Source organism: Podarcis erhardii (genome assembly GCF_964252035.2).
Source record: "Podarcis erhardii genome assembly, chromosome: 5".
In the NCBI taxonomy this organism is placed as follows: Eukaryota; Metazoa; Chordata; class Lepidosauria; order Squamata; family Lacertidae; genus Podarcis; species Podarcis erhardii.
In genome coordinates this window covers 15,686,306-15,710,809 of record NC_138509.1, presented here as the reverse complement: position 1 = coordinate 15,710,809, position 24,504 = coordinate 15,686,306, and the positions used below count along the sequence as shown (strand labels likewise).

Sequence of the window (24,504 nt, the reverse complement as noted above, 5' to 3'; positions counted from 1 at the left end):
ATCTGAAGCATTCACAAATAAAAATACTAAAGTCAAGAGTAGACCCTCTAAAAATGATGCACAATAGACTAAACAAAAGACAGAGACTGTGTGTGGCTGTTAGGAGATTGCACATTTGTACAAACCCAGATGGAAAATACCACTTGTGCCTGCTAACAAAAGAACAGCCCACTTCTCCAAAAGAGACTGAGTGTAAAAGGCAGGGTTTACGTTAATCAGCTCTTAACAATTCCACATACCACCTTACTAAAATTCATTTGCATGACGATAATCCACATATGGCAGAGTTTAAGTTATTTAAAATGGTGTTATATTTCAGTATTTAGTCCTGCCTCACCAATGCTTTAGCACTGGATCTTTATGGAGTGTAATTCAGCTAATGAGGTGGCTTTTTAACTGAGCAAACTGACAGGCCCCATATCTGCAGAGGCAGCTTGAAGCCGTGCCCAACCTCTCAGCTTCCCAAGAGGCTTTTCAAAATTCAATAAATAACATCTGTAGGCGATGTTGGGTGCAGACCTAGCAGAGTGCGTCATAACACTGAGCTGGCAGAACAAAGAAACCATGACGACTGCCAAGTTTCTATGGCAACTGCTGCGAGGCTTGGAGAGTATAATAGCACATCAATCACTGTCCAAAAGAACTTCATTATCAGCAAGGGGGAAAAAACCCTTTAGAATCTGTTTAGCGTGCAACATAGGTTAACTCACCTCAAAGCCTTGCGCTCTAGCAAAAGTGGCAGCTTCCTGAAATAATAATAAAAAGGGAACAGTTAATTATAAAGTGCTAGATAATAAAGAAATAACACATTTGGAAGCTCATTCAGGCAGTCTCCTTTTATATAATTATCTCAATATGCCCACATGCAGTTGTTCAGTTACTTGCGATGAAAAGGCTGCTTCTTCCCCTGACAAGATAGCAATGAAGTGTCAACACACTTCAGAGAGATGGAAGGAAAATGTGTGCTCTCCTCCCCACTGGCAAAGTAACTTTGGACTAATGGCCTTTAACAGAAAAGGGTACAGTTAACCACAGGACTTTTCACTATTAATCATTTCTACCACACTTCCCAAAGGCCACAGCAGTGAGGCTGGAGAGCCAAATTTACAAACAGCACCCTCACCTTTCCCCAATAACGTTTAGGATCGCTTACCCCATGTTGTGACTACACCGCTGGTAAGGAAATTAACATGTGATGAAGCCACAAATCAGGGTAAATGACCCTTGGCTGTTTCAGAGGAGAGCAGAATAAAAATACAGAGGTGCCATTTCCAGCATCAGTTCGGTATAATATGAAACATGCAGTTTCCTGCTCAACCTAACACTGAATTTTAACTCAGAACTGCTCAAAAGATCTACTTTATAGGTTTACAACCTTTTTGAGTCCATGGCTCCCTTAAGCAACTAATTTTTTTCTGCAGCACCCCTGTGGGGCTCAGGAGGCCAGATATGTCATCCCTGGCCTGCAGAGCTGGCAGCCTCTCGCCCCTTTTTGAATGCCCTCCCTTGGAGAGTGTTCCCTCAGTCTCCTCTCCTCTCCCCTCTTCTTGGGAGTCTTCTGGGCAGCCGCAGCTGCACCCCCTGGTCTCTGAGCTGCCCCCCCCCGCCCCAAAGAGAAGGGGCTCCTCACACTGCCCCACAGGGGCCTGGGGAGACCCTCTGGCCAGCTTCAGAGGCACCATTCACCTGGGGAGCTTGTAGCCAGGGCTGCTGCAGCAAACAGCTGTGCAAGCCTTGGGGAGGCAGAGATGTGAGAGGGCATCAGAGGAGGGAGGGAAGGAAAGAGGGACAGAGGCCAGTGTTGCCCGCGACACCCCTGACCATCATTCAAGGCACCCTAGGGTGCCACGGCACACTGGCTGAAAACCACTGGTCAACTTGAAGGTTTTTAAGTAGAGGTTGGATGGCCATCAGTCATGGATGCTTTAGTTGAGATTCCTGCATTGCAGGGGGTTGGACTAGATGACCCTCAGGGTTCCTTCCAACTCTACTTCCAACTCTGTGAGTCTATGATTCTATGACCACACCTTTTCATCACATTTGCAGGCTTCCTGTAGACATCTGGTTGAAAACTGTGAGAACAGAGTGCTCAGCTAGGTGGGTTTTTCAGCAGATGCAGCAGGACTCCTCTGACATTTTTAAATCATACAGTTTGATTACAGCTTTATGTAATAGTTATAAGCTTTAAAATATAATTTCAATCAACAACATTCATGGTGTCATTGAAGGATTAGCCTGGTGCTTAGCTGCAAACATATTGAAAGCTATTTGTCATTGATTTCACATTAAAGAACCCCAAGTGTTTCAAATAAAACAACACATCCAACCATTAATGAGAGAATCCCTTAAAACAGTTTGATGTCTTATTCACAGCTTTAGGCAACTGAACTCTTCTTCATCCCTCAAGTAAGACTCGAGCACCAGAAGGTCGTTATTTCATATTTATATCAAACATTAATGGCTCCCCTTTGAATGTGTGATTTTAAATACAAGCACAGAACAGGGGAGAAAGCAGTAATGTTATTTCCTAATTGGTTCTAATAGGAAGACATCACTGAAGATAATTTACATATACTAGGTGATATCCAGTGCTGCACAAGTGGATTTCCCTTTCCTTTCCTCACCTCTGCTGCCTCCACACACCTCCAGATCTGACCCAGAGGGTCCTCCAATGCTCCAAAGCAGATTTGGTGGCTGCATGGAGGTGGCAGTGCAGAATATAGTAGAGGAAGTCTACTTGTGCAAGCAGAAGACTGTTCCTCTAGCAGACCTTCAGATATCCCTCCCTGAAAACGTACCATTTGAAAAGATTAGAAGACATAAAATGAACACGTAATGCCAAACCATGGCTACGCATGAATGCACAAGTGTGCTAGTACTCAGAAGAAAAACTGTGGCCATTTCGCTCCTTCTCCACATGCCCTGCTGCAGAACTAAGACATGGTTTGGCTCAGCATCATGGCTAAGCCTCATGGTTTGTCTTGGCCCAGACAAACCACAAGTTATAGGGCTTGCTGCTTGTAACAAATCATGAACACAGATCTGCATGTAGCACTAGCACCAGGTACTGTGGCGGCGGCAGCGTCTGGAGAGCAGCAAAGCAGCTGTGATTTTTTCTGTAAGTACCGTATTTTTTGCTCTATAAGACTCACTTTTTCCCTCCTAAAAAGTAAGGGGAAATGTGTGTGCGTCTTATAGAGCGAATGCAGGCTGTGCCGCTATCCCAGAAGCAAGAACAGCAAGATCCCTCTTGCTGTTCTGGTTTCTGAGATTCAGAATATTTTTTTTCTTGTTTTCCTCCTCCAAAAACTAGGTGCGTCTTGTGGTCTGGTGTGTCTTATAGAGTGAAAAATACGGTGCCTGCACACAAGCATGTTCACACCACATGTCAACTGGGCCAACATACGAAACATTAACGTATATCTATGTACGGAGCCCCGTTTGTAATAAAGCTTTTACTTATTTTCCAAAGTATCTTAATCATTCCCCCCCGTTACTCACATTTCACTTCACAACAGGAGGTAACTTTTGGCCAATCTCAATCTCACTATCACTTGTTCAGTTTACATTATCGCCGGTGCCTTTTTACTATTCCATTTTGCAGGGGAATAACATCAGCGGAGAAATAGTGATCTTTGCAGACTACTAAAATAAGCAATGCAAGTACAATCGGCTGAGGAGGACTGCTGATGAGATAAATGGAGCACTGCAAAAGAAGTGATCTTACAATGCTCCCACGCATTTCAGCGGGGCCTGCGTAGGTAGGAGAATTTTCTGGTGGATTGCGCCGCAAATAATTCAAGGAAGTATTTAATGTGCACATGTTTCTCAGGCACCGGTGACAAGGCATTCTGGTGGACATTCTAAGAAGCTGAAGTGGGAACAAACAATTACTGCAGCAGGAAGCTGAAGTTAATAAAACCTGATAAGCTGAGAAAGCACACTTCCTCAGGCTGATCACTGAAGAAGCAGAAGGCCAGCCAGGTTAGCCTGAACTGAGTTTGACAGAAAAACTGAATCACAGCCTTAACAATTGGGTTCCAGCAAGGTTAGCCACATTGGCAATTTACTTACAAAAGATTTCCCCCCCACACACACTTCCCCGTTGTCAGTGGCATTTGCTAGCCCAGCTGTCAAGGCAAAGTGTAAGGTTCAAAGGTATCATGTAGTGTATTCTTAGAGCAGCATGCAATTAACAAAGCCAAGGCATACATGGAGTGGGGGGTGGGGAGGGAAAGAGCCTGAAAGCCTCCAAGATAAAGAAATGCACTTCTAATGAACTACAATAAAATCCAGAAAGGCTTAGGTGGGACTGGGACACAGACAATGCAAAAAAAAAAGGGGGGGGGGAAGAGTAGTAATGGAAGCCATAAGTCCACAGAAAATAGGAACAAAAACTAAACAAGATGTATTGGAGCCAGATGATATTTGTAACCTCAAGTTTTTAGTCATGCAATTGAAATAGGAAGTTAGAAGTCTATTCTGAGGTGAGAGGGAGGGGAAGACATTAACATCTGTGCCAAACTTTTATTTGGCCAGGAATCTCTGATACTGCTCTGTGCCTATCTGTGAATCAATCTGTAGAGTGCAAGTTATTTCCAGTTATTTAAAATACTTTCTATTTTTTTGCTTGGAAGATGGAGTTTTTTGCTGCTTTAGGGCTATTGCAAGCACTGCAGTCAATCCAGGCCCAGTCCTGAGCCATACCTGTAAGACTGGCTTGGTTATTATAAACATCTGTTTGTGGTACTCACGCTTTACGTTTGTGGTTCTATGCTTTAAAATTTGAAGTGGGAAGAGCCCTGCAGTTGCTATGGTGCCAGACAAGAAACTCTGGTACTGGAAATCAGAAGTGAACGAGGACTGTCCAAATGCTGTTAGGGTGCCATGCAACAAGCGCAGTTGGTCCAGCTCCCTCGCCACCTCCAAACCTTCTCAATATGAGAGCAGCTATGTCTGGTTTTCCCAGTAGTGATGTATGGAAGTGAGAGCTGAACCATAAAGAAGGTTGATCGCCAAAGAATTGATGCTTTTGAATTCTGGTGCTGGAGGAGACTCTTGAGAGTCCCATGGACTGCAAGAAGATCAAACCTATCCATTCTGAAGGAAATCAGCCCTGAGTGCTCACTGGAAGGACAGATCCTGAAGCTGAGGCTCCAGTACTTTGGCCACCTCATGAGAAGAGAAGACTCCCTGGAAAAGACCCTGATGTTGGGAAAGATGGAGGGCAGAAGGAGAAGGGGACGACAGAGGACGAGATGCTTGGACAGTGTTCTCGAAGCTACCAGCATGAGTTTGACCAAACTGCAGTAGGCAGTGGAGGACAGAAGTGCCTGGCGTGCTCTGGTCCATGGGGTCACGAAGAGTCGGACACGACTAAACAACAACATGTCTGGATCACACCAAAAGTCTCATGGGTAGGAAAACTAAGGCCCAGGGGCCGGATCCAGCCCAATTGCCTTCTAAATCCGGCCCGTGGATGGTCCAGGAATCAGTGTGATTTTACATGGGTAGGATGTGTCCTTTTATTTAAAAGGCATCTCTGGGTTATTTGTGGGGCATAGGAATTCCCTCACAAGGTCTGAAGGAAAGTGGACCGGCCCCCTGCTGAAAAAGTTTGCTGACCCCTGGTATATCTAGTCTAGCATCCCATTTCCCAAATCGGTCAATCAGATACCTTTGGGAAGCCCACAAGGAGGATATGAATGCAATGATTTTCTCCTCTGGTTGCTCTCAGCAAGTGGGATAGGGTGATATGCTGCCTCTGTAACTGAAGATCATGATGGCTTGTAGCCATTGACAGATTTATCCTCCACACCTTTGTCCAATTCCCTTTAAAATCCATCTAAGATGACATCACAATATTCCATGGCAACAGACAGATGAAATGTTTGCAGCATGCCATACTTTCTTCAGAATAGCTGTGACGATTTTTCTTACTGTACGAACAAATATGGAAGGTCAGGTCACAAGGCTGGAGCAAGAAGACAAGGGTGTCCCTTTTGAGAAATGACACATTCTGCCACGCAGGGAAGCAGTAAGGCCGGGTACTTAATCTTTACCCTGTTCTGTAGCCAACTCCAAATATGTCTTGTTGCTACCCAGTTTATACCAAACTTCATTTTCTGTCCAAGGGGGCAGAAAAAAAATCTAATCTAAACACAGAGGGGGAAAAAGACTGGGCTTCCCTTGACCTCAGCAAAGCTACCAATGCCACCACAGACAAAATTGCCCATAAACAAATAAGAGTCTATCTCAGTACTCAATTCCCAAAGAAACACCAGAAGTTGGGGACATAATTATGTTCCTTCAAGTAGCATTCCAGTGTGCCATACCCCATCCTTTGCTCTTGCCTCAGAACTCATATCTGCTCTGCTCCATATATTTCTTTCTACCATTCCTACTTCTGTGACATTTTCCAAGGTGCTTATTACATGTGAAGAGCACTCCCCCCCAGCTTGCTGTAGTGTATGATGACAATAGCTGTAAGATCAGTCCTTCTGCCAAACAGTTTCTCTTGCCTCCTTTAAATCCCTCCTGCAGAATTTCCTCTCGCTGTCCCTCAGAAGGCTCCTTGGCTGCAGCAGAAGATTGGCTTCATCCATTTGTTCCAGCTTAAAAGCACCTGCACTTTTGTGTGAATTATATTATAGCTGGTTTCCTGGTATTTCTTAAGCGGGACGACCTGTACTCCAGGAGGAGGTAAAATTTGCTACATCTTAGTCAGGTTTCCCATCTCTTCTTTCTCTGAGAGCTGCGCTCAGTGCTTTTAGGAATCATGTTTGCTTTATGGTTTTCGGCTCGGGGTTCACGCCTTTGCAGCGACTGCTGCTAATAATGATATTTGGCATGTCCCAAATAGCTCAGAAAGTTCAAAATGAAAGGACGCCTTTCAGCATTGATTGACCATAAGTGCAAGATAATGAAAGAAGCAGTGGCCCATCTGTGCTACCCCCCAAAGGCACCTCATATGGGAGAAGGTAGTCAGGTTAAAATCTAACCTCAGAGAGGCAGCAACATATGGCGATTGCTAGGGTAACAACAGGCAGCGAGGGCACTCCCTTGTGCAGGTGATAATAAGGGTGATAATATCTATATTAAAGGCTTTCCATTTTCTATCTGACATCAGGATTCACAAAGGAGAAGGGATTAAGGAAATAAACAATCTTCACAGAAGCTTTACAGCTCCCGGGAGAATGCAGCATTTTCATTCATGCATGGCGTGTGACAACAGCAAAGCAAAGCAAAAGAACAAAACACAAAGCCATAACCGCCCCACCCCAACACCAAAACAACAACCAGCAACATAATCTATTCTTTTTTCGTGGGGGAAGACAGGATTTGAACAGCAGTTGTTCTTCAGCCTTGATAAACTATCTGTTATCCAGACACACAAGCAGCGCACACTGCTTCCATCCTATTGCTTTAGCAAATTGGGTTTCAACAGGAGGCTTACACATTGTTACCATATTTTTTGCTCTGTAAGACTCACTTTTCCCCTCCTAAAAAGTAAGGGGAAATGTGTGTGTGTGTGTGTTATGGAGCGAATGCAGGCTGCGCAGCTATCCCAGAAGCCAGAACAGCAAGAGGGCTCGCTGCTTTCACTGCGCAGCGATTCCTCTTGTTGTTCTGGCTTCTGAGATTCAGAATAATTTTTTTCTTGTTTTCCTCCTCCAAAAACTAGGTGCGTCTTGTGGTCTGGTGCGTCTTATAGAGCGAAAAATACGGTACCTTTTCCTGAAGCCCCTACACTTTGCCCCACTTCAGATCACGGCACCAATTTATAATCAGTCGCATTTTAAAATGCAGTAGCAAACCCTAACAATCTAACTTGTTTAGCAATAATGAACATTTAAATGCACTGCAAAGTTATTTAAAGCTTTACAGTTATTTATTTAACTGCAAAGTTATTTATTTATTTAACTACAGTTATTTATTTAACTGCAAAGTTATTTAAAGTTATTTAAAGCTACTGGAAGGAATTTTTTTATTTTGTTTTGACCATGGCAGACCAACACGGCTACCTATCTGTAACTGCAAAGTTATTGTTTCTGAAGCATTTTTTAAACCAAATAGCACACAGAATTTCACACTGCATAGAAACAGTGTGTAGAGGAAGAGCTGTTGAAATACGTTCTGTCGCTTAGACTTAACTCTCAATTTTCAGCAGAACAGCAGCCATTTATGGCGGAAACTGAAGATAAAACTCAAAGATATAGCAATAAAAAAGGTAACTGCTATTTGTGGCAGGACTTTGTGGCAGGCTTCACTTTCATGTTGTTTCTAGTTTTCTTAGGTCAGTAACAATTTCCCTTATTTTTTGTTGTAGCTTAAAAGCACTTATACTTTTGCACAGATTTCACCGTGGCTGACTCTTTGGTATTTATTATGTGGGACTATCTATACTCCAGAAGGAGTGAAGTGGCTGGAATGCAGCTTGTTAAAACGGATCAATGCTCAGTTGATAACCAGATGAAACCTGTTTAGGGCCACATTCCTAAACACACTTAAAATGCTTCTAAGTTAACATAGGACTGATATACCAGACACAACAGAGATATGAGAAGTCAAAACTTCCAGGAGCAGAACAGTTGTGTCTTAGCGTACTTCTAGGTCCAAATGCCATATACTATAAAATTAAAAACCAAAGGTCTTAGTCCAGAAGAAGCCCAGATGATGATGCTCTGTGAATCAATGCCAACAATTCTTCAAGAGTTGGCCTTGAATTGGTATATTTGTGAAGCTATTTTGGTTCTGCTGTACTGCTACAGTTAATTTATCCTTATCCCTCTATTTGATTTTTAAAAACTTAAATATAGGTAGTTTCCCCCCCTTTTAACATTAGTGATAGCCTTTATTTATTACAGGGCAAGTTTTTGCAAGAGAAACTGCTCCTTTCCTCCACAATCTTCAAAAGGGCACCTTCACCGAGGTTTTGCAACTTGTCAGGATAATTAAATGTAGTAATTTAAGTAGGTAAATACTAGAGAGTTAAAAAAGAAAAGAAAAGACACATCATATAACAAAGTTTATCGGATGTAAGAGTCATGGGTCATGAGTTAAACATAAAATTATGACAGATACAAAAGAAATAGGAGGCTTTGCCCTGCCAGATCTGCAAATTTATTATGAGGCAGCCTGTCTGTGCTGGTTAAGTGAACGGATTACATTGGTTAATGCAGACATCCTGGGACTTGGAGGGTCATGATTTATAATTTGGCTGGCATGCATGTCTTTGGTATGGGAGTTTTAATAATTACATCATGCTCCTCAACATGCTTGTGGGACTCCTACCTATAAAGGGCCTCAGGAGCACAAATAAACACAGATGAACCAGCCTCAGCAAAAAACAAACAAACAAACAAACAAACAAACAATACAAGCAAGCAAGCAAGCAAGCAAACAAACACCCTTTAAGATTATCTTCTGGTGCTGAGAAGGCAGGTAGATTATCATAAAGAAGCAAGGAATTATTATCTCCATGAAAAGAAAAGGCTAGATTAATGTTCTCTTTGTCCATAGAGAAAGTTACAGATAGGTAGCCGTGTTGGTCTGCCATAGTCAAAACAAAACAAATTCCTTCCAGTAGCACCTTAAAGACCAACTAAGTCAGTTCTTGGTATGAGCTTTCGTGTGCATGCACACTTCTTCAGATACACAGTGAAGAAGTGTGCATGCACACGAAAGCTCATACCAAGAACTGACTTAGTTGGTCTTTAAGGTGCTACTGGAAGGAATTTGTTTTGTTTTTCCATAGAGAAAGACATCATTTCTGAAGTTTGACACTCTCTAGCAGTGACAGTCTGTGCTCCTATTATGGATGTGCTGATTTGTATTAAAAAAATTACAAATTATTTTAGGAAACCAGGAAAATAACTAAGTAGATCATATTGCATGGAGTCTAAGCTGCTTCTTCAGGTTCCCAGCGGCAAAATTTAAAAGTTCCAAGGCTTTTACTATCATTATTTAGCTGCATGCTATTACTATTGTCTCATTAATAATTATTTCCTTACTTAATAGCCTCACAGTTACTTGCCAGAAGATCTCAGCTGAAAAGAAATCACTTAGAGCTAAATTGCCACTGTATCCATCTGTAATAAGCTGCAACAACTCTATGCATCTGAGCCATATTGAAATTCCGCTACAAATAATAACTATTATCTAGACCTGTATTTTGTATCCCCAAACTGTAAAACCTACGCTACCAGAACTTCCTCCCTAGTCCAACATCTCTCATATGTTTTTGTCATACAGTCTATTATAATCTATAAACATCTATATAAATAGGACTGTTTTAAAAATCAAGGCACTGCACAAAGAAAAAGGAATCTTGCTCTTTATGAGATTCCACACTTCAAAAAGTATTGAAATGAAAACTGGTGAAGGATGATTAGAATCAAAAATACTACAGACTGAAAAGAAATTAGCACAATGTGAGCTACCATTAAATCTAATCTAAAAGGACTTTAATGAGCGATAGATGTTTGAAAGAAAGTAGAAGACTGCAAAAAGACTCAAGGCTTATTACTGGAAGGAGTAATAAAATTAGGACTAAAATCCTAGGGTTAAGAGGCCTTGTTTCATTGAAAGAACACAGATGAATCATATCACATTTTTTCAGAGCATCTTTTTTTCTTTCTTTACACAAATGTAACGGGTTTTGACTGATTCCAATGAATGTGTTTTCCATCTTACTTCCTCTCTTGAAAATGCATGCATGAACAGGGCCCATTTTCAGACTTGCAACATAAAATTATATCCCAAACACACTCAAAAGAAAAACCTCACAACAAATTAATAAATGAGCCCCCAACGAAGTGGTGACTTAGACTGAGGCCTCACCAACTTCTGATGAAACAATGAAAACTGCAATCAAAAGCGTAAAAGAGATATTAAATTAATGTGGATATACAAATCTCTGGAAGATCATTACAGAATTTATGTTTACACTTAGATATCTAAGTGTATCATGGGAATTGAAATATTAATATTTAATGCAACAAAAAAACCTTATAGGAGAAATTCAATGCATTCCCCAAGCCTCAGAAAAAAGTTTCGTAAGATTTTAAAAATTAATCATCAGTGTACACAGAAGCAAGTTCCTTTAAATGTCCAGAAATGCAGCTTCTTTCATCTACTGCGGATAAAGAAATTGAGATAATTATTTTTCTAATTTGAATGTATAGGTCAACTTGGCAAGTAAGATCTAAGAGAATGCTGAAAACTTTTGTGTTTGTTTTCAAAGGGACCTATAGAAGCCCTAGATGGATAATAGTTTGAAGCTATGGGTGATCAAAAGTTTCTTAGAGGTCCAGGAGAAATTATCAGGGTTATATAGTGGTACCTTGGGTTACATACGCTTCAGGTTACAGACGCTTCAGGTTATAGACTCCGCTAACCCAGAAATAGTGCTTCAGGATAAGAACAGAAATCGTGCTCCAATGGCGCGGCAGCAGTGGGAGATCCCATTAGCTAAAGTGGTGCTTCAGGTTAAGAACAGTTTCAGGTTAAGAACGGACCTCCAGAACGAATTAAGTACTTAACCTGAGGTACCACTGTACTCCTCTGTCCATCTCCTGACAAAGGCCATTAGCTTGAGTGACCAATGCAGTTCCAGTTCCAAAACCAGGGCAGAAACAAGATTCGGACTCCAGAGTTCAGCTGATCTAGCCATTCTGTTTTTGTGTCTACCATCCATATGAGTTCAAACCACCTGCTTTGGCCAATAAACACCAAAACAAGATAACAAAAATTTGTAAAACATAGTAAATAATGAAATCATCTTTGCTGTGAGTCCTGGAGGACCTTCACCCTGACATGCAAGGCTTTTTCTGCCTGACCTGGAAGGAGAAGGCCCCAAATGACTCCAACTACAAGAGCTGGGGCTGCTGAGGAGGCCAAAGACCATCTCATCGGTCTCATAGTGCAGGCCCAGGTCACTGAGCCTGAACTTCCACAGCCGCCCGCCATGAACCACCATTGGCAGGACTGGCAGCACCGGTAGCAGATATGTTCTGTGCTTAATATTTTATTCTCTTGTTAATTATGCTGTTTTAAATGTGCATTTTATATCTGACTTCCTTTAGCAATGCTTTGTTTTGAAATATTTAAGATAATATTTTAGTTTCCTGTTAACTGTGTCGCTTTGAATGTCTACTTTATATATTCGTATATATATATTCGTATCTGAAGAAGTGTGCATGCACACGAAAGCTCATACCTAGAACAACTTAGTTGGTCTTTAAGGTGCTACTGGAAGGAATTTTTTTATTTTGTTTTGACTATGGCAGACCAACACGGCTACCTATCTGTTACTTTATATTTGACTTTCTTCAGTAATGTTTTATTCATTTTTTTTTTGATGTTTTAATTAATGTGATGTAAACCGCTTTGAGATTTTTCTTAAAAATGTAAAGTGGTATAGAAAATACCAACAACAACAAACAAACAACAAACCTCAATTATGCTTGTTAAGCAAAATGTTATGTGTAATAATAATAATAATAATAATAATAATAATAGTAAAGTATACCCCTCCCACCTGGCTGGGTTTCTCTAGCCACTCTGACACATATAGAAACATAATAAAACATCAAACAGTAGCAATCTGATCCAATATAAAAAGTCACAATAACTTTAAAATAAACAACATTCAACAATCCATCAGAATCTAATAGCAAACAGTAGAATTATACATCAGCAAATAATAATTAAAGAGTTTGTACTTATCAATCACAATAAAGAATTACCAATCTATAATCAATAAAAATAACAGCAAATCACAACGCATGAAATACCACAAAACATACAAAACCATGTAAAAGGATCAAATTGAGAAACAAGGGCACATAACTGAAAAAAACTATTTAAAAAAATATCCCTGAACACCACTCCTCCCAGCTGCTGCTTCTGTTCTCAAAGTCATGTATTCAAGGTTAAAAAAAGAGATCCTTTTCTTTTTGTTGATATAGATTTAAAGGGGGGGGGTTTAGACCACATTGTGGTCCATTGAGTGGGTTAATCTCATAGCCTATGTCATTCTCCCATTGTTTTTTGATTGTATCTAGGAGGTTTGAAGAACTCATAACCCACCTACTTTCAGCAGCCAGAAACACCATAACCAGACACTGGAGAGACCTGTCAGGAGTAAGCATGGACCAATGGTACCAAATAGTATGGAAAACAGCCCTATTAGAAAAATTAACCAATCAACTGAAACTGACATGGGGACAAACAGAAGAAGATGCCTTTACCCTGGTATGGCTCCCCTTTATCACATACACAGCCCAACAAGACAATGACAATAATCCACCAACAGCATACAAATCAATATGGCTAACCTGATCCAAAACACCCACCCACCCACCCACCCCACTCACACACGAAAACAAAGATCACCACAGCCAATCACAAACAACCAACCACTCCCTAGGCCAACCCCAACCTCTCTCACCACCAAAGGAACACAAGTGAACAGCACAAGCAACGCTGACACCAAACCCTACATACATTAAGCATAATAGAAACATCGCCACTCCACCTCACCCCCACCCATATTCCCCCCTCCACCCCTTTTTTTCTCCCCCTCATGTCTCAACAAATGAAACGGATTTGTAAAAATGTCACATGGAAAAAATACGAGAGACATTACACATACTTCTGTAAAACAAGAAAATCTTTAATAATAAGAATAATAAATCCTTAAATTCCAGATAAACTTGGGTGTGTTCCCTGTTTGAAACCCTGGCTGCCAGTCAGTGTACGCAATATTGAGCTACATGGAGCAATGGTCTGACTGGGTGTAAGGCAGCCTCCTATGCTTCTACGAAGCAGTTCTCGAAATGGGGCAAGGCAGTGCAATCTAGTCATCATGTGTAATATTTACTTTTATGTCAAGAACCAGTAGTGAAGTTGTGATGACTTTATTATTTATACCTCGCCCATCTGGCTGAGTTTCCCCAGCCACTCTGGGCGGCTCCCTATCAAGTATTAAAAACAATACAGCGTTAAATATTAAAAACTTCCCTAAACAGGGCTGCCTTCAGATGTCTTTTAAAAATAGGATAGCTACTTATTTCCTTCACATCTGAAGGGAGGGTGTTCCACAGGGTAGGCGCCACTACCGAGAAGGCCCTCTGTCTGGTTCCCTGTAACCTCACTTCTCGCAATGAGGGAACCGCCAGAAGGCCCTCGGCACAGGATCTCAGTGTCCGGGCTGAACGATGGGGGTGGAGACGCTCCTTCAGGTATACAGGACCGAGGCCGTTTAAAAGATCCTTTGCACAAAGAATAAAAGCAACAACACAACGGGTCTCATACAGGCTCACTCCTGCCACCCCCAGCTTCTGGGGCTTTGGGCTGAGCCTCTTTTTGAAAGAGACCTTCTGGGGCCTGGCCTTAAAGCAACATTTCCAACACACTACAAACGTCTTAAAAGTTTCTATTAACTCTGTCCACATCTGGACAAAAGGGAGCGCTGAGCTGCTTCGTATCATATTACCAATTAATGTTTAAATAGCCCTTCCAATTATATGATTTAATTTTACAACCATTTTACAAATTGGCTTAGGTACAAAGATAATGTAAATTCTGCCAGTAGGCTTTATTTATATACCCTTAAAGGCAGGAAAAAAATGAAATATTCTCGGAGTCGATGGGAGAAGTGGGGCTCTGCACTCCTCAGCAGAAAAGGAAATTAGAGGGCCCCTTTCCCCACTATTTTCAAATACTTTGCTCTTTCCAAGAAAAACAAGTTGTAAATGGCTGGGGCAAAAGCTCCGAATTCCAGCTTCTAGAAAAAACACAGTTGCTAATTAACTGAATTTTGTTTCTAATGTAAAGGAGAGTGCTGTTAAAAATTCTGCATCAGCAAATATGGGATTTATACTTATTACATGATATAATAAATTCAGATGCCAATAAACTGTGTGCCAATTATCAAGGGGAGTGATTGCATGACCAACGCAGGGAATCTGAAACACATGACATGCGTGGAACACTCATGTACTCTGCTGTTTGTACTCTGCTGTTCTGGATATAAAGCCCCCACAATTTTACTTTTGAGTGTGTTGACTTTCTCGAAGAACTAACATTTCATTGCTTTCCTTTACATAAACAAAGAGGACTAAAAGGAATCTTGAAAGTTTAGAACAGAACTTTACTTGTTTTTAAATGCCCATGCTCACTAGGAAATTCTAACTGGTTGAGTCAGCACATCATTGGAACTATGTTCTTATGGCGCAAATCCAATAATAATTGAATAATGAAATACATCATTATGACCAGGGCTGGCTCAAGACATTATGCTGCCTTAGATAAAGGAGAAATTGGTGCTCCCTCATTCCATGTTCAGAAACGAAATGGATTTGTAATTGAATCTTATTTCAACTGGTAACAGGATCGTGTTCCTCCAGTGCACCTGATGGCAGCAGGCTAATTTAGGAGATACTGTATATGAAAAGGCCTGTGGCACACTAAGCTCTGATCTCCAACAGATGGGAATGGCAGGGTGGGGGTCAATGTCTGAGGTGCGCTGGTGCTGACCTTCAACATCTGCCACCCGAGGCAATTGCCTCACTCTGCCTAAAGGTAGGGCCAGCCCTGATGGAGACCACCAATAATTATTCTGCAAATCAGAAACAAAGTAATTCACAGCAGGCCATGTCTATTCTGTTGTATGGCTCCAACAATAGCTACAGCTAGAATAGACTGGCAGTTGTAACTGAACAATAGTTAAGAAAACAGTTGCACTCCCAGCAATCGTGGGATCATGATAGTTTTGGAACATCTGCTGGCAGCTTTTAGCACACGAATTGTAGTACTGGTTACTTGGGGGACCAGATGCCTATTTATGCTATTCACTTTTTGCCATTTTTTAAAAAAGACAACTGGGTTTGTTTATTATTCAGCAATGTATGCAACAACTTCAAGCTCAATACAAAGCCGTTGTGTGGAAAACAATAATAGTTTAGTTAACGTGGATTTTTTTCTAGATCAGCACAATCATGGTTATGGTAACTATTATTTCATCATGAACACCAAATTAAATAGGCTTATAAAACATGAGCAAGCTAGGCCACCATGGAAGAAGCTATTGTCTTAGAACTGGCACAAGTACTTCTTCCTTTGAAGTCCTTAAATCCAGAAATAAACATTTGGTGTGTCCTATCAGTTTATTCCAGCAAATGTGGTAAGGTGATATTTTACCTGCTCTTGAAAACCTTCTCGGACAGTACATTACTACTGAAGCAGCCCATTAAGAGAATTTACAACTAACTGAAAGGCTGTGATTAGCAATGTTATGGGGTACTTATGCTAATACCTTTTTAACATTCTTGATCAGTATTCCTAGGAGTATGCCTGCAGATCAGCCCTATGAAGGAAGTTACAGTGCAGAGCAGACTTGGAGCTTTGTCTTTGGGGTGTTTGTACTTGCCTATAGCCCCTAAGCATGCATGAGGGCACTGCAAAGTTTGCAGCCAGTCAGCGCTCAGGTGCCATTTGTGTGAACCAGTGTCTCTGCGTGGAGGCTGCATTCATGGTCCTTGAAATAGCCACACCACTTTGGAAAAGGACTGCCACTGTTGTGGAAATCAAAGGGGCCATTTATAGAACTCCCATATGGAAGTCCTGGTTCAACCCACATGGTATCTTCATGGGAAAGCTGCCTGGTGATGGGTTTACTGGCAAGCTTGTGCATTCTCAAGGTACCCGTGTGACATTTTAACATAATGGTCTATGGCTCTTAAAGTTAACACATGCAGAATTCACGTTCACCAACGCAATCTACCCAACTTGTTGAAAATCTGTTAGCGGCTAGAGTTGAAGAAGGCCTCAAAATGGAAGTATAAACACATTCCATCAATGAAATAGTGAACTGATCAATTATGGAATACTACAAACTTTGTTGTGGGACGCAGGTGGCGCTGTGGGTTAAACCACAGAGCCTAGGGTTTGCCGATCAGAAGGTTGGCGGTTCGAATCCCCGCGATGGGGTGAGCTCCCGTTGCTCAGTCCCTGCTCCTGCCAACCTAGCAGTTCAAAAGCACATCAAAGTGCAAGTAGATCAATAGGTACCGCTCCAGTGGGAAGGTAAACGGCGTATCCGTGCGCTGCTCTGGTTCGCCAGAAGCGGCTTAGTCATGCCGGCCACATGACCCGGAAGCTGTACGTCGGCTCCCTTGGCCAATAAAGCAAGATGAGCGCCGCAACCCCAGTCGGCCACAACTGGACCTAATGGTCAGGGGTCCCTTTACATTTAACCTTTACCAACTTTGTTACATTAACAACCTTTGTTCATGCCAGAAAAAAATCCAGAAAGAAATCATAATCATAATCAATTATTGGAATTATTATATCAGATACTGGACTACTTCTCATACATTAAGTATTTCTGAGTTGTTGGCATCTGTCTGTCTCGGGAGACAATGCAAGAGTGTGCCTTTAAGGGTGAAGTCAAACTGTTGGAGAGTTACAGCTCCTGCTGTGGTTGTAGATACCAATATGGGAGACATGTTTTGTTGCAGCTGGGGAAGATGAAGACATCTGGTTGTGCTGATGCAGATGTACTATGGTGCTTTTCCCTTCTGTGCTCCTCACAGTGGTCATTCCTCCTCTAGTAACTGCTGTGGCTACACAATTTGACTGACTGTCTCCAGGCACTGTGGTTGTTTGCAAGGGATTCCCACATGGCGGGGTTGATGTTGCCAGCCTTCATGTTTTGTTTGCAGACATCTTTGTAGCGTGAAGTTGGTGTGCCAACGGGCCTGGTGCCTAAAACACATCCTTGGGGATCCTGCTATCTTGTTCTGTGGACATGACCACAGATGTCGTTGAGACAGGAATGCAAAAATGCTGGGAGGATGTGGGCTTGGGAGAGCACATATTTGTTTGAGACCCTGTCCTGCCATTTGATGCCCAAAATCTTCCTGATGCAGTGCATATGGAATGTGTTGAGGCATCGCTCCTGGTGGATGTAAGTTGCCCACTTCTCACTACCCTAAGACTCAACACACAATCTTGGTAGAGCTTCATCTTGATATTCATTGTTAGCCTCACCTTCTCCCATACCCTTTTGGAGAGAGGAGCCATTGCCATAGCTGCCTTGCCAATACGCTTGTCTAGTTCAAAGTCAAGTGGAGTTGCTGGTTCTGTTGCAGAAGTGGAAGTCTGCTTCATGAACAGAACACCAGCATTGGCCACAACCCTGTATTTTCCTTCATTGAAATTTTTCATTTTTCTCTTGAACACATTTATCCTACTTTAGATGCAGTTATTGCACTTATTGTATGTATTTGAATTTATTAATATAATCATTTCATTTACATCCTGCTGTTTAAACAAATTGTACTCAAGGTGGAAAAGTCAACCACAAAAATGAGCTACTTTAAAACACAATAGAAATACCTTTTATGAACGAAACATAGCAAAAAGCATTTAAAAAGCACAAAGAAGCCCCAATAAAAATAGCAAAAAAATAAACTAACAGAGTTTACACTTTTCTAAAAGCCTGTCCAAACAAATATGCTTCCCATCTGTGGGGTGAAAAAAACTTTCAAAACCCATCATATTACTTAGCATCTACATTGGGCTTGGTTTTATAGCTATCTGTAGACCGTCAAATATAGAATTAAATGCTCTGATCTATTAGATTAACTGTCTTAGATTTAGGCCTCTGGCTTATCAAGGAAAAACATGAACAAACTAAAACCCTAAATCCTATCCCATATATTTGTGCTTTGATAAATTATGCCATCTCAGACACAGTGAAAATGATTCATGTTGATGTTGCTATGAAGCTAATGCCAATTTGATTCACATTTTTTGATGCTGCCCAGAAGTTGTACAATTTTGGCAAAACATTGGAGATAGGTTTAATTTTTTGCTTTCCACATCTAATTTTACTTGAAAATATTAATCCTGAGACGTTAATTTATTTATCTTAAGAACATAAGAAGAGCCTGCTTGCTGCGGAGCAGGCCAAGTCTAGCATCCTGTTCTCACAGTGGCTGATCGGTTTGCCTGTGGGAAACCAGCAAGCGGAATTTGAGCCCAAGAGCACCCTTCCATGTGCTTTCCAGCAACTGGCATTCAGAAGCATTGCTGCTTTCAATTTTGGAGGCAGAACATAGCCACCTTCTTACATTTGTGTCCTGCCCTTCTTTCATCATGGAATCCAAGGCAGTGGGAATGTGGTTTCTAAGCAATCATCCATCCAGGCACTGACTAGACCTAGACCTGCTTAGCTTCAGCAAGCTGGTGGCCTCGTGCGCCTTCAGACCATCTCCTGTGACCTGTCCTTTGCGAAGCCCCTACACATCAGGCGCTTTAGATTCATAGTACTGCTTTGATGAGGGACGTGGGTGGCGCTGTGGTGTAAACCACTGAGTCTCTTGGGCTTGCCGATCCGAAGGTTGGTGGTTTGAATCCTCGCGATGGAGTAAGCTCCCGTTGCTCTGTTCCAGCTCCTGTCAACCTAGCAGTTCGAAAGCACGCCAGTGCAAGTAGATAAATAGCTACCGCTGCGGTGGGAAGGTAAACGGCGTTTCCGTGCGCTCTGTTTTCCGTCACAGTGTTCCATTGTGCCAGAAGCGGTTTAGTCATGCTGGCCACATGACCCAGAAAGCTGTCTGTGAACAAATGCCGGCTCCCTCGGCCTCAGTGAGATGAGCACTACAACCCCCTAGTCGCCTTTGACTGGACTTGACCATCCAAGTGTCCATTACCTTTTTACTGCTTTGATGGCCAAAGGGATTGTCTTGCAACTTCTAAAGTCCTATGTTCTCCCTTTGGCAAGTAATCTGCCACTTTTACATATGTGTCTAGATATTCATCTTTACCCCTCTCCTCTGCTCAGTTTCCTTTTTTCTCTCTTCTATATTCAACCTTTTATTCTTTCTTGTCTGCTGTTTGCTCTCATACCCTATTGACTTAATTTTTTACGCCCATTTTCCTCCATTGGGTGAGCTAGGGAGGGGAAGGTGTAAGTGTGAGTCGTGTGGGCTTTCTCATCATTATGTGCTTGTGTCTATTATTATTTATCCAGACTACAGGTGGGTTGTGCACTCTCAGCCAGGGGGGAGAAGAGAGACAAGATGGGAGGATCTGAGACGAGATGCTCCTCAGAGTCTGCCTTCAGGTACAGGGCTGTTTGAAACCCCTATTACAAAACTTGGAGGAAACGAAAGCTTCCCATAAAAGTTACAGATGATACAAAAGCTTGGACAATTTGACATTAAAGAAATGGGAATAATAGTCAAAAATGGTATTAATAATCAGGATTACTAGAATGTAGCACAGTTACATTTTAGAAAGAGGAAAATGAGAAACTCATAAAAATGAGAAACAGCAATGCGTTTCTTTCGCCAGAAAGGCAAATGCCATTTTGGTTTCTATGACAGGCGGAGCAGTTTGCAACACCTTTTATATGGTATCAAGTCCAGTTTTGGCCACTACTATTTGAGGAGGATACAAAACAAAGAAAGACTGCACAGATCAACCAACATGCAAAAGGATTTGGAATGGCATATCGGAGGAAGACAGGATGGGGTTCTGGGCAGTGATAAACTGAAAATAATAAAACTACGAGGCTTGTTCAAATATCTAAATGGCAATTCTAATGGTGAATGGGTATATTTCTTTTTTCTTTTGGAAACCTGTAACAACAAAAGTCAGGTGAGCCCCATTATTATTTTTTTACTCCTGTTGAAAAAGGCTTTGCCTCAATACAATTACCACTGAGGTGGCAAACTTGTGTGCTTTTGGTTCTTTGTGCAATTTTGGCAATTGTGTCAATTTTACAGACGCGCCACCTCAAAGGCACTGTAAACTTTTAACAGCCAAATATTATTCTTACTTCCGAAAAATGCTAGTGCACAGCAGAATATTCTCGCAATATGACACTTCATGGAGCTTAACATTTTTATTTTAAAATTCCTTATCTAAGAAGCACCTAAGAAGGATCAACATGCTTCTCCTTTAACAGAGAGCAGCCATTGGAAAATATCTTTATTATTAAGAAGAAAAGCTTGCTCTATACCACTGCTCACCTCTCTCCAGTACATTTTTCATGGTGGAAACATCAGTTTTTAAGAAAGGGTGGCATAATTTCTAAATTAATAGAACAGCTCATAAGGTGAGTGGTTGAAAGCAGCATTAAAGTATCTTAAATACCTGAGCTTCAGCTTCTCCTTTCACTCCCAGCATACTAGGTATATACTAGAATACCTATTGCACCTGAATTTATACTGGAGCAATCGAGGAAACAATGCTAACTAGAAAGATTAATTGAAACAGGTGAGTCACAAAGAAATGTGCTGTTATATTTAGGATGATTAATTCCAAAGTGATTCAGATCGTTTCCAGTAACAGGGCTTTTATCAATGGCGGCTGTAAGGCTAAGCTATGATTTTTAAGTATTTCATCTTTGTAAAGCTGCTGCAGCTAGCAGAAAGGAGGGGCGCAGAAAGAAGAGATTTGCTCCGTAGCTGAAATAGCCCAGGGGTGATTCAGAATCCTTCCCACAGCACATCTTTACAGCATGCCATTGACATTACGAACCTCCCCAGTACTGTAGAGTAGCTCATTTTCCAGCCAGAGACAATTTATCAGATACTCAGGCTGTGTGGAGGAAGATCCCTGTTAATTTAGCAGGAATGATAATGATGCCACAGCCTTTGATAATTGAAAATTCAGTATCTTCCACAGAAAATAATGGATAAAATGATGTAAAGGATCCAAACTAGGTTAAAAAATAATAATCAAACCTCTAATGAAAGCAGCCTTCTTTGGGTGCTCTTCTCTATTTTACAGGTCACTGCATCAAGTTACTATTTGCTTATGATGCATTGAAAAGCAAACCAGACATCAGCATCAATGAACCTGTCTTAATGTCAGTATCGGTTTTTATTTTATTGTATTTATTTTATATCCTGCCCTTCCCAAGGAGCCCAGGTTAGAGCAATTAGCTTAGAAGATGACTTCTTACACACATATTTCTATTATTAATTAGAATATGGAATTGACTGCCAAAGCTTACAAAATGTCTTTAATGAATACAGTATTGGCATTATAAGGGACTCTGACAGAGGGGAGAAAAATGCCTATTATTATTATTATTAGTATTAACACTTTTACTACTATAAAATTATGAAAATGTACTTAGTAGAAATAAGAAAATGTTGTACTCAGTGGAGCTCATGCAAATAAATATACATGTACAACTAAGCATCTAGATGAATAATGTGTTTGACACACTAATATTTGGCAAGCCTAATATTTCCAAACATTGCTTTTTGTAAGACTTCCCGCCCCATTTTAATATGAGGACTCTGGGCGTGTTATCCGAAAACTGTTTCACGACTACATAAATTATTTGCGAGAGGAAATTGTTTCAATGACAGCTTGATCTTTGACTTTTATGTGTGGGCAGGGCTTTGCAGCTGGATTCTGGCATAATGTCAAAATGGCATTAATGAGCAACCCTTTGAGTATGTATTCTTGCAACTGTGCCAGGTTTTCATTATTTTAATTTGGGGAGCCTGAAAAAAAAACCCTACTGCCTATAGAAGGTGCGTGTTCAAAACCAGGCTCAGTCATGGAAACACCAAGTCACTTATTTATTTAAAACATTTCTACCCCACCTTTCATCCAATGGATTCAAGAGCAGTGCTTATAAGACACAAAAACAATTCAAATGTACAAATACAATAACATCTTTCATAAAGACTGAGAAACGGCAGAAGATTTTGGAAACTAAAAGCTGATGGAGACAATATAACCCTTTAAAAGGTCAGAGGAAATAAACATGTTTCAACCTGGTGCCAAAAAATGTACCGCATTTTTCGCTCTATAAGACGCACCAGACCGTAAGACACACCTAGTTTTTGGAGGAAGAAAACAAGAAAAAAATATTCTGAATCCCAGAAGCCAAGAGGGATCACTGCTTTTGCTGCGCAGTGACAGGAAATCACTGCGCAGCAAAAGCAGTGATCCCTCTCATTGCTCTGGCTTCTGGGATAGCTGCGCAGCCTGCATTTGCTCCATACGACGCGCACACATTTCCCCTTTCTTTTTAGGAGGGAAAAAGTAAGTCTTATAGAGCAAAAAATACGGTACTTTCTGCAACAATTGGACCTCTTTGGGGAGAGCAATCCACAGGGAGCAATGACAGAAAAGGTCCCCAGCGCATAGCTAACTCAACTCCACAATGGAAACCAATGGATTTAGTCACCCTCCTCCACCCTTACTGGTCTTCTTTGGTACAGCATGGGGACAGGGACCAGCCCCAAACCAACAGTGTGAGGCAGAACAAGCAAGAGTTCTTACCTCCCGTAGCCACAAGAAATAAGAGTGCCTTACAAACTAAAACCAATACAACCTGCAGTTTGACCTCATGGCAAATAACCACAGATAGAATTATCCATCACGGCTTTATCCTTTCAAAAGAAACATCCAACCTGGCTGCCTTCACAAAGTTCATGTCCAACAACCCCCTTGTTGTCAGGCAGTAGTTTTGCCTTTAATAAACTGAGCTGAAAAGGCTGGCAGAAATACAGGCCAGACTGTGCCACCGCAGGCTTTTCTGCTTCTGTCGAGCCAGGGAGGTTTCATCATGCAGCCCTCAAGCCCCCTTTTTGGCAGTTCTTGGCAACATTTGACATCCCCACTCCACCCCGCAGCCCTCATGCTGCCTTGCCAAAGCCAGGTAAGGAGGCGCTGGGTTTGGGGAAGGAGGCATGAGGGCTTTGACAGGTCCTGGAGTCCTCTTGCCTCCTTCCCAAAGCCTAGTTACCACTTTCCCAGCTTTGGCAGTCCCTGGCAACTTTCCTACCTGTACTCGACAAAGCAGTGTGCGGCCTTCATGTTCGGTGTCAAAGTACTCTTGCGGCCCACTTGGTATGAAAAGTTGGGCCACCCTGGTTTAGACATACTACAACTCCTTGGCTACCATGAGTTGGACACCCACGACTTCTACCATGTTCACAACAATCCACCTTCTGATACTCATACTCCTTTCTGCTTACAAAGGCAGTAGCATTTTGCTCATCAAGCACACGCTGTTTGGACATAATATTTAAAGTTTATGTCCTCTGACAACTTAAATAGCTCTGATTAGTACTGAAAGTTAGCTTGGGTTGCAAAATGTCTAATGAAGGTGAGTAGTTTTGCAGATGAATTAAGCAGCAACTTGTGACAAAGCTGTTACCATCAGGAAATAATTGACCTTATTTGACTGTTAAGCATCCTGAGGCAAAGTTGAGTGTGCTTAAATCCTGGCAGGTTAATTATCTAGTGATTACAGTAGGCTTGGAAGGTATTATGGCTAAGAACCATTTGCAAAACGACACTATCAGAAAACTAAATTTAATAATAATTAAAAGAAATGACAATAATCAAGGTCGCCAGTCATGTATTGCTGCATAATGAGCACTGAATAGCCATAATTGGATAGCAGCAATAATTACTTTTATACCAAATAGCCCACGTTTAAATTTATTATGTGAA

The 24,504-nt window shown here is 41.4% G+C and overlaps 1 protein-coding gene across 2 annotated transcripts in view; it reads right to left on the bottom strand.

Annotated features, from left to right (window-relative positions):
* Window positions 1–24,504, bottom strand: part of ADK (adenosine kinase) — a 199,744-nt gene that overhangs the window by 41,950 nt on the left and 133,290 nt on the right. For both annotated transcript variants that reach the window (XM_081864403.1, XM_081864404.1), the window contains exon 8: window positions 711–746. In XM_081864403.1, coding sequence (XP_081720529.1) covers window positions 711–746 — 36 coding nt within the window. The remainder of the gene's footprint in view (window positions 1–710; window positions 747–24,504) is intronic.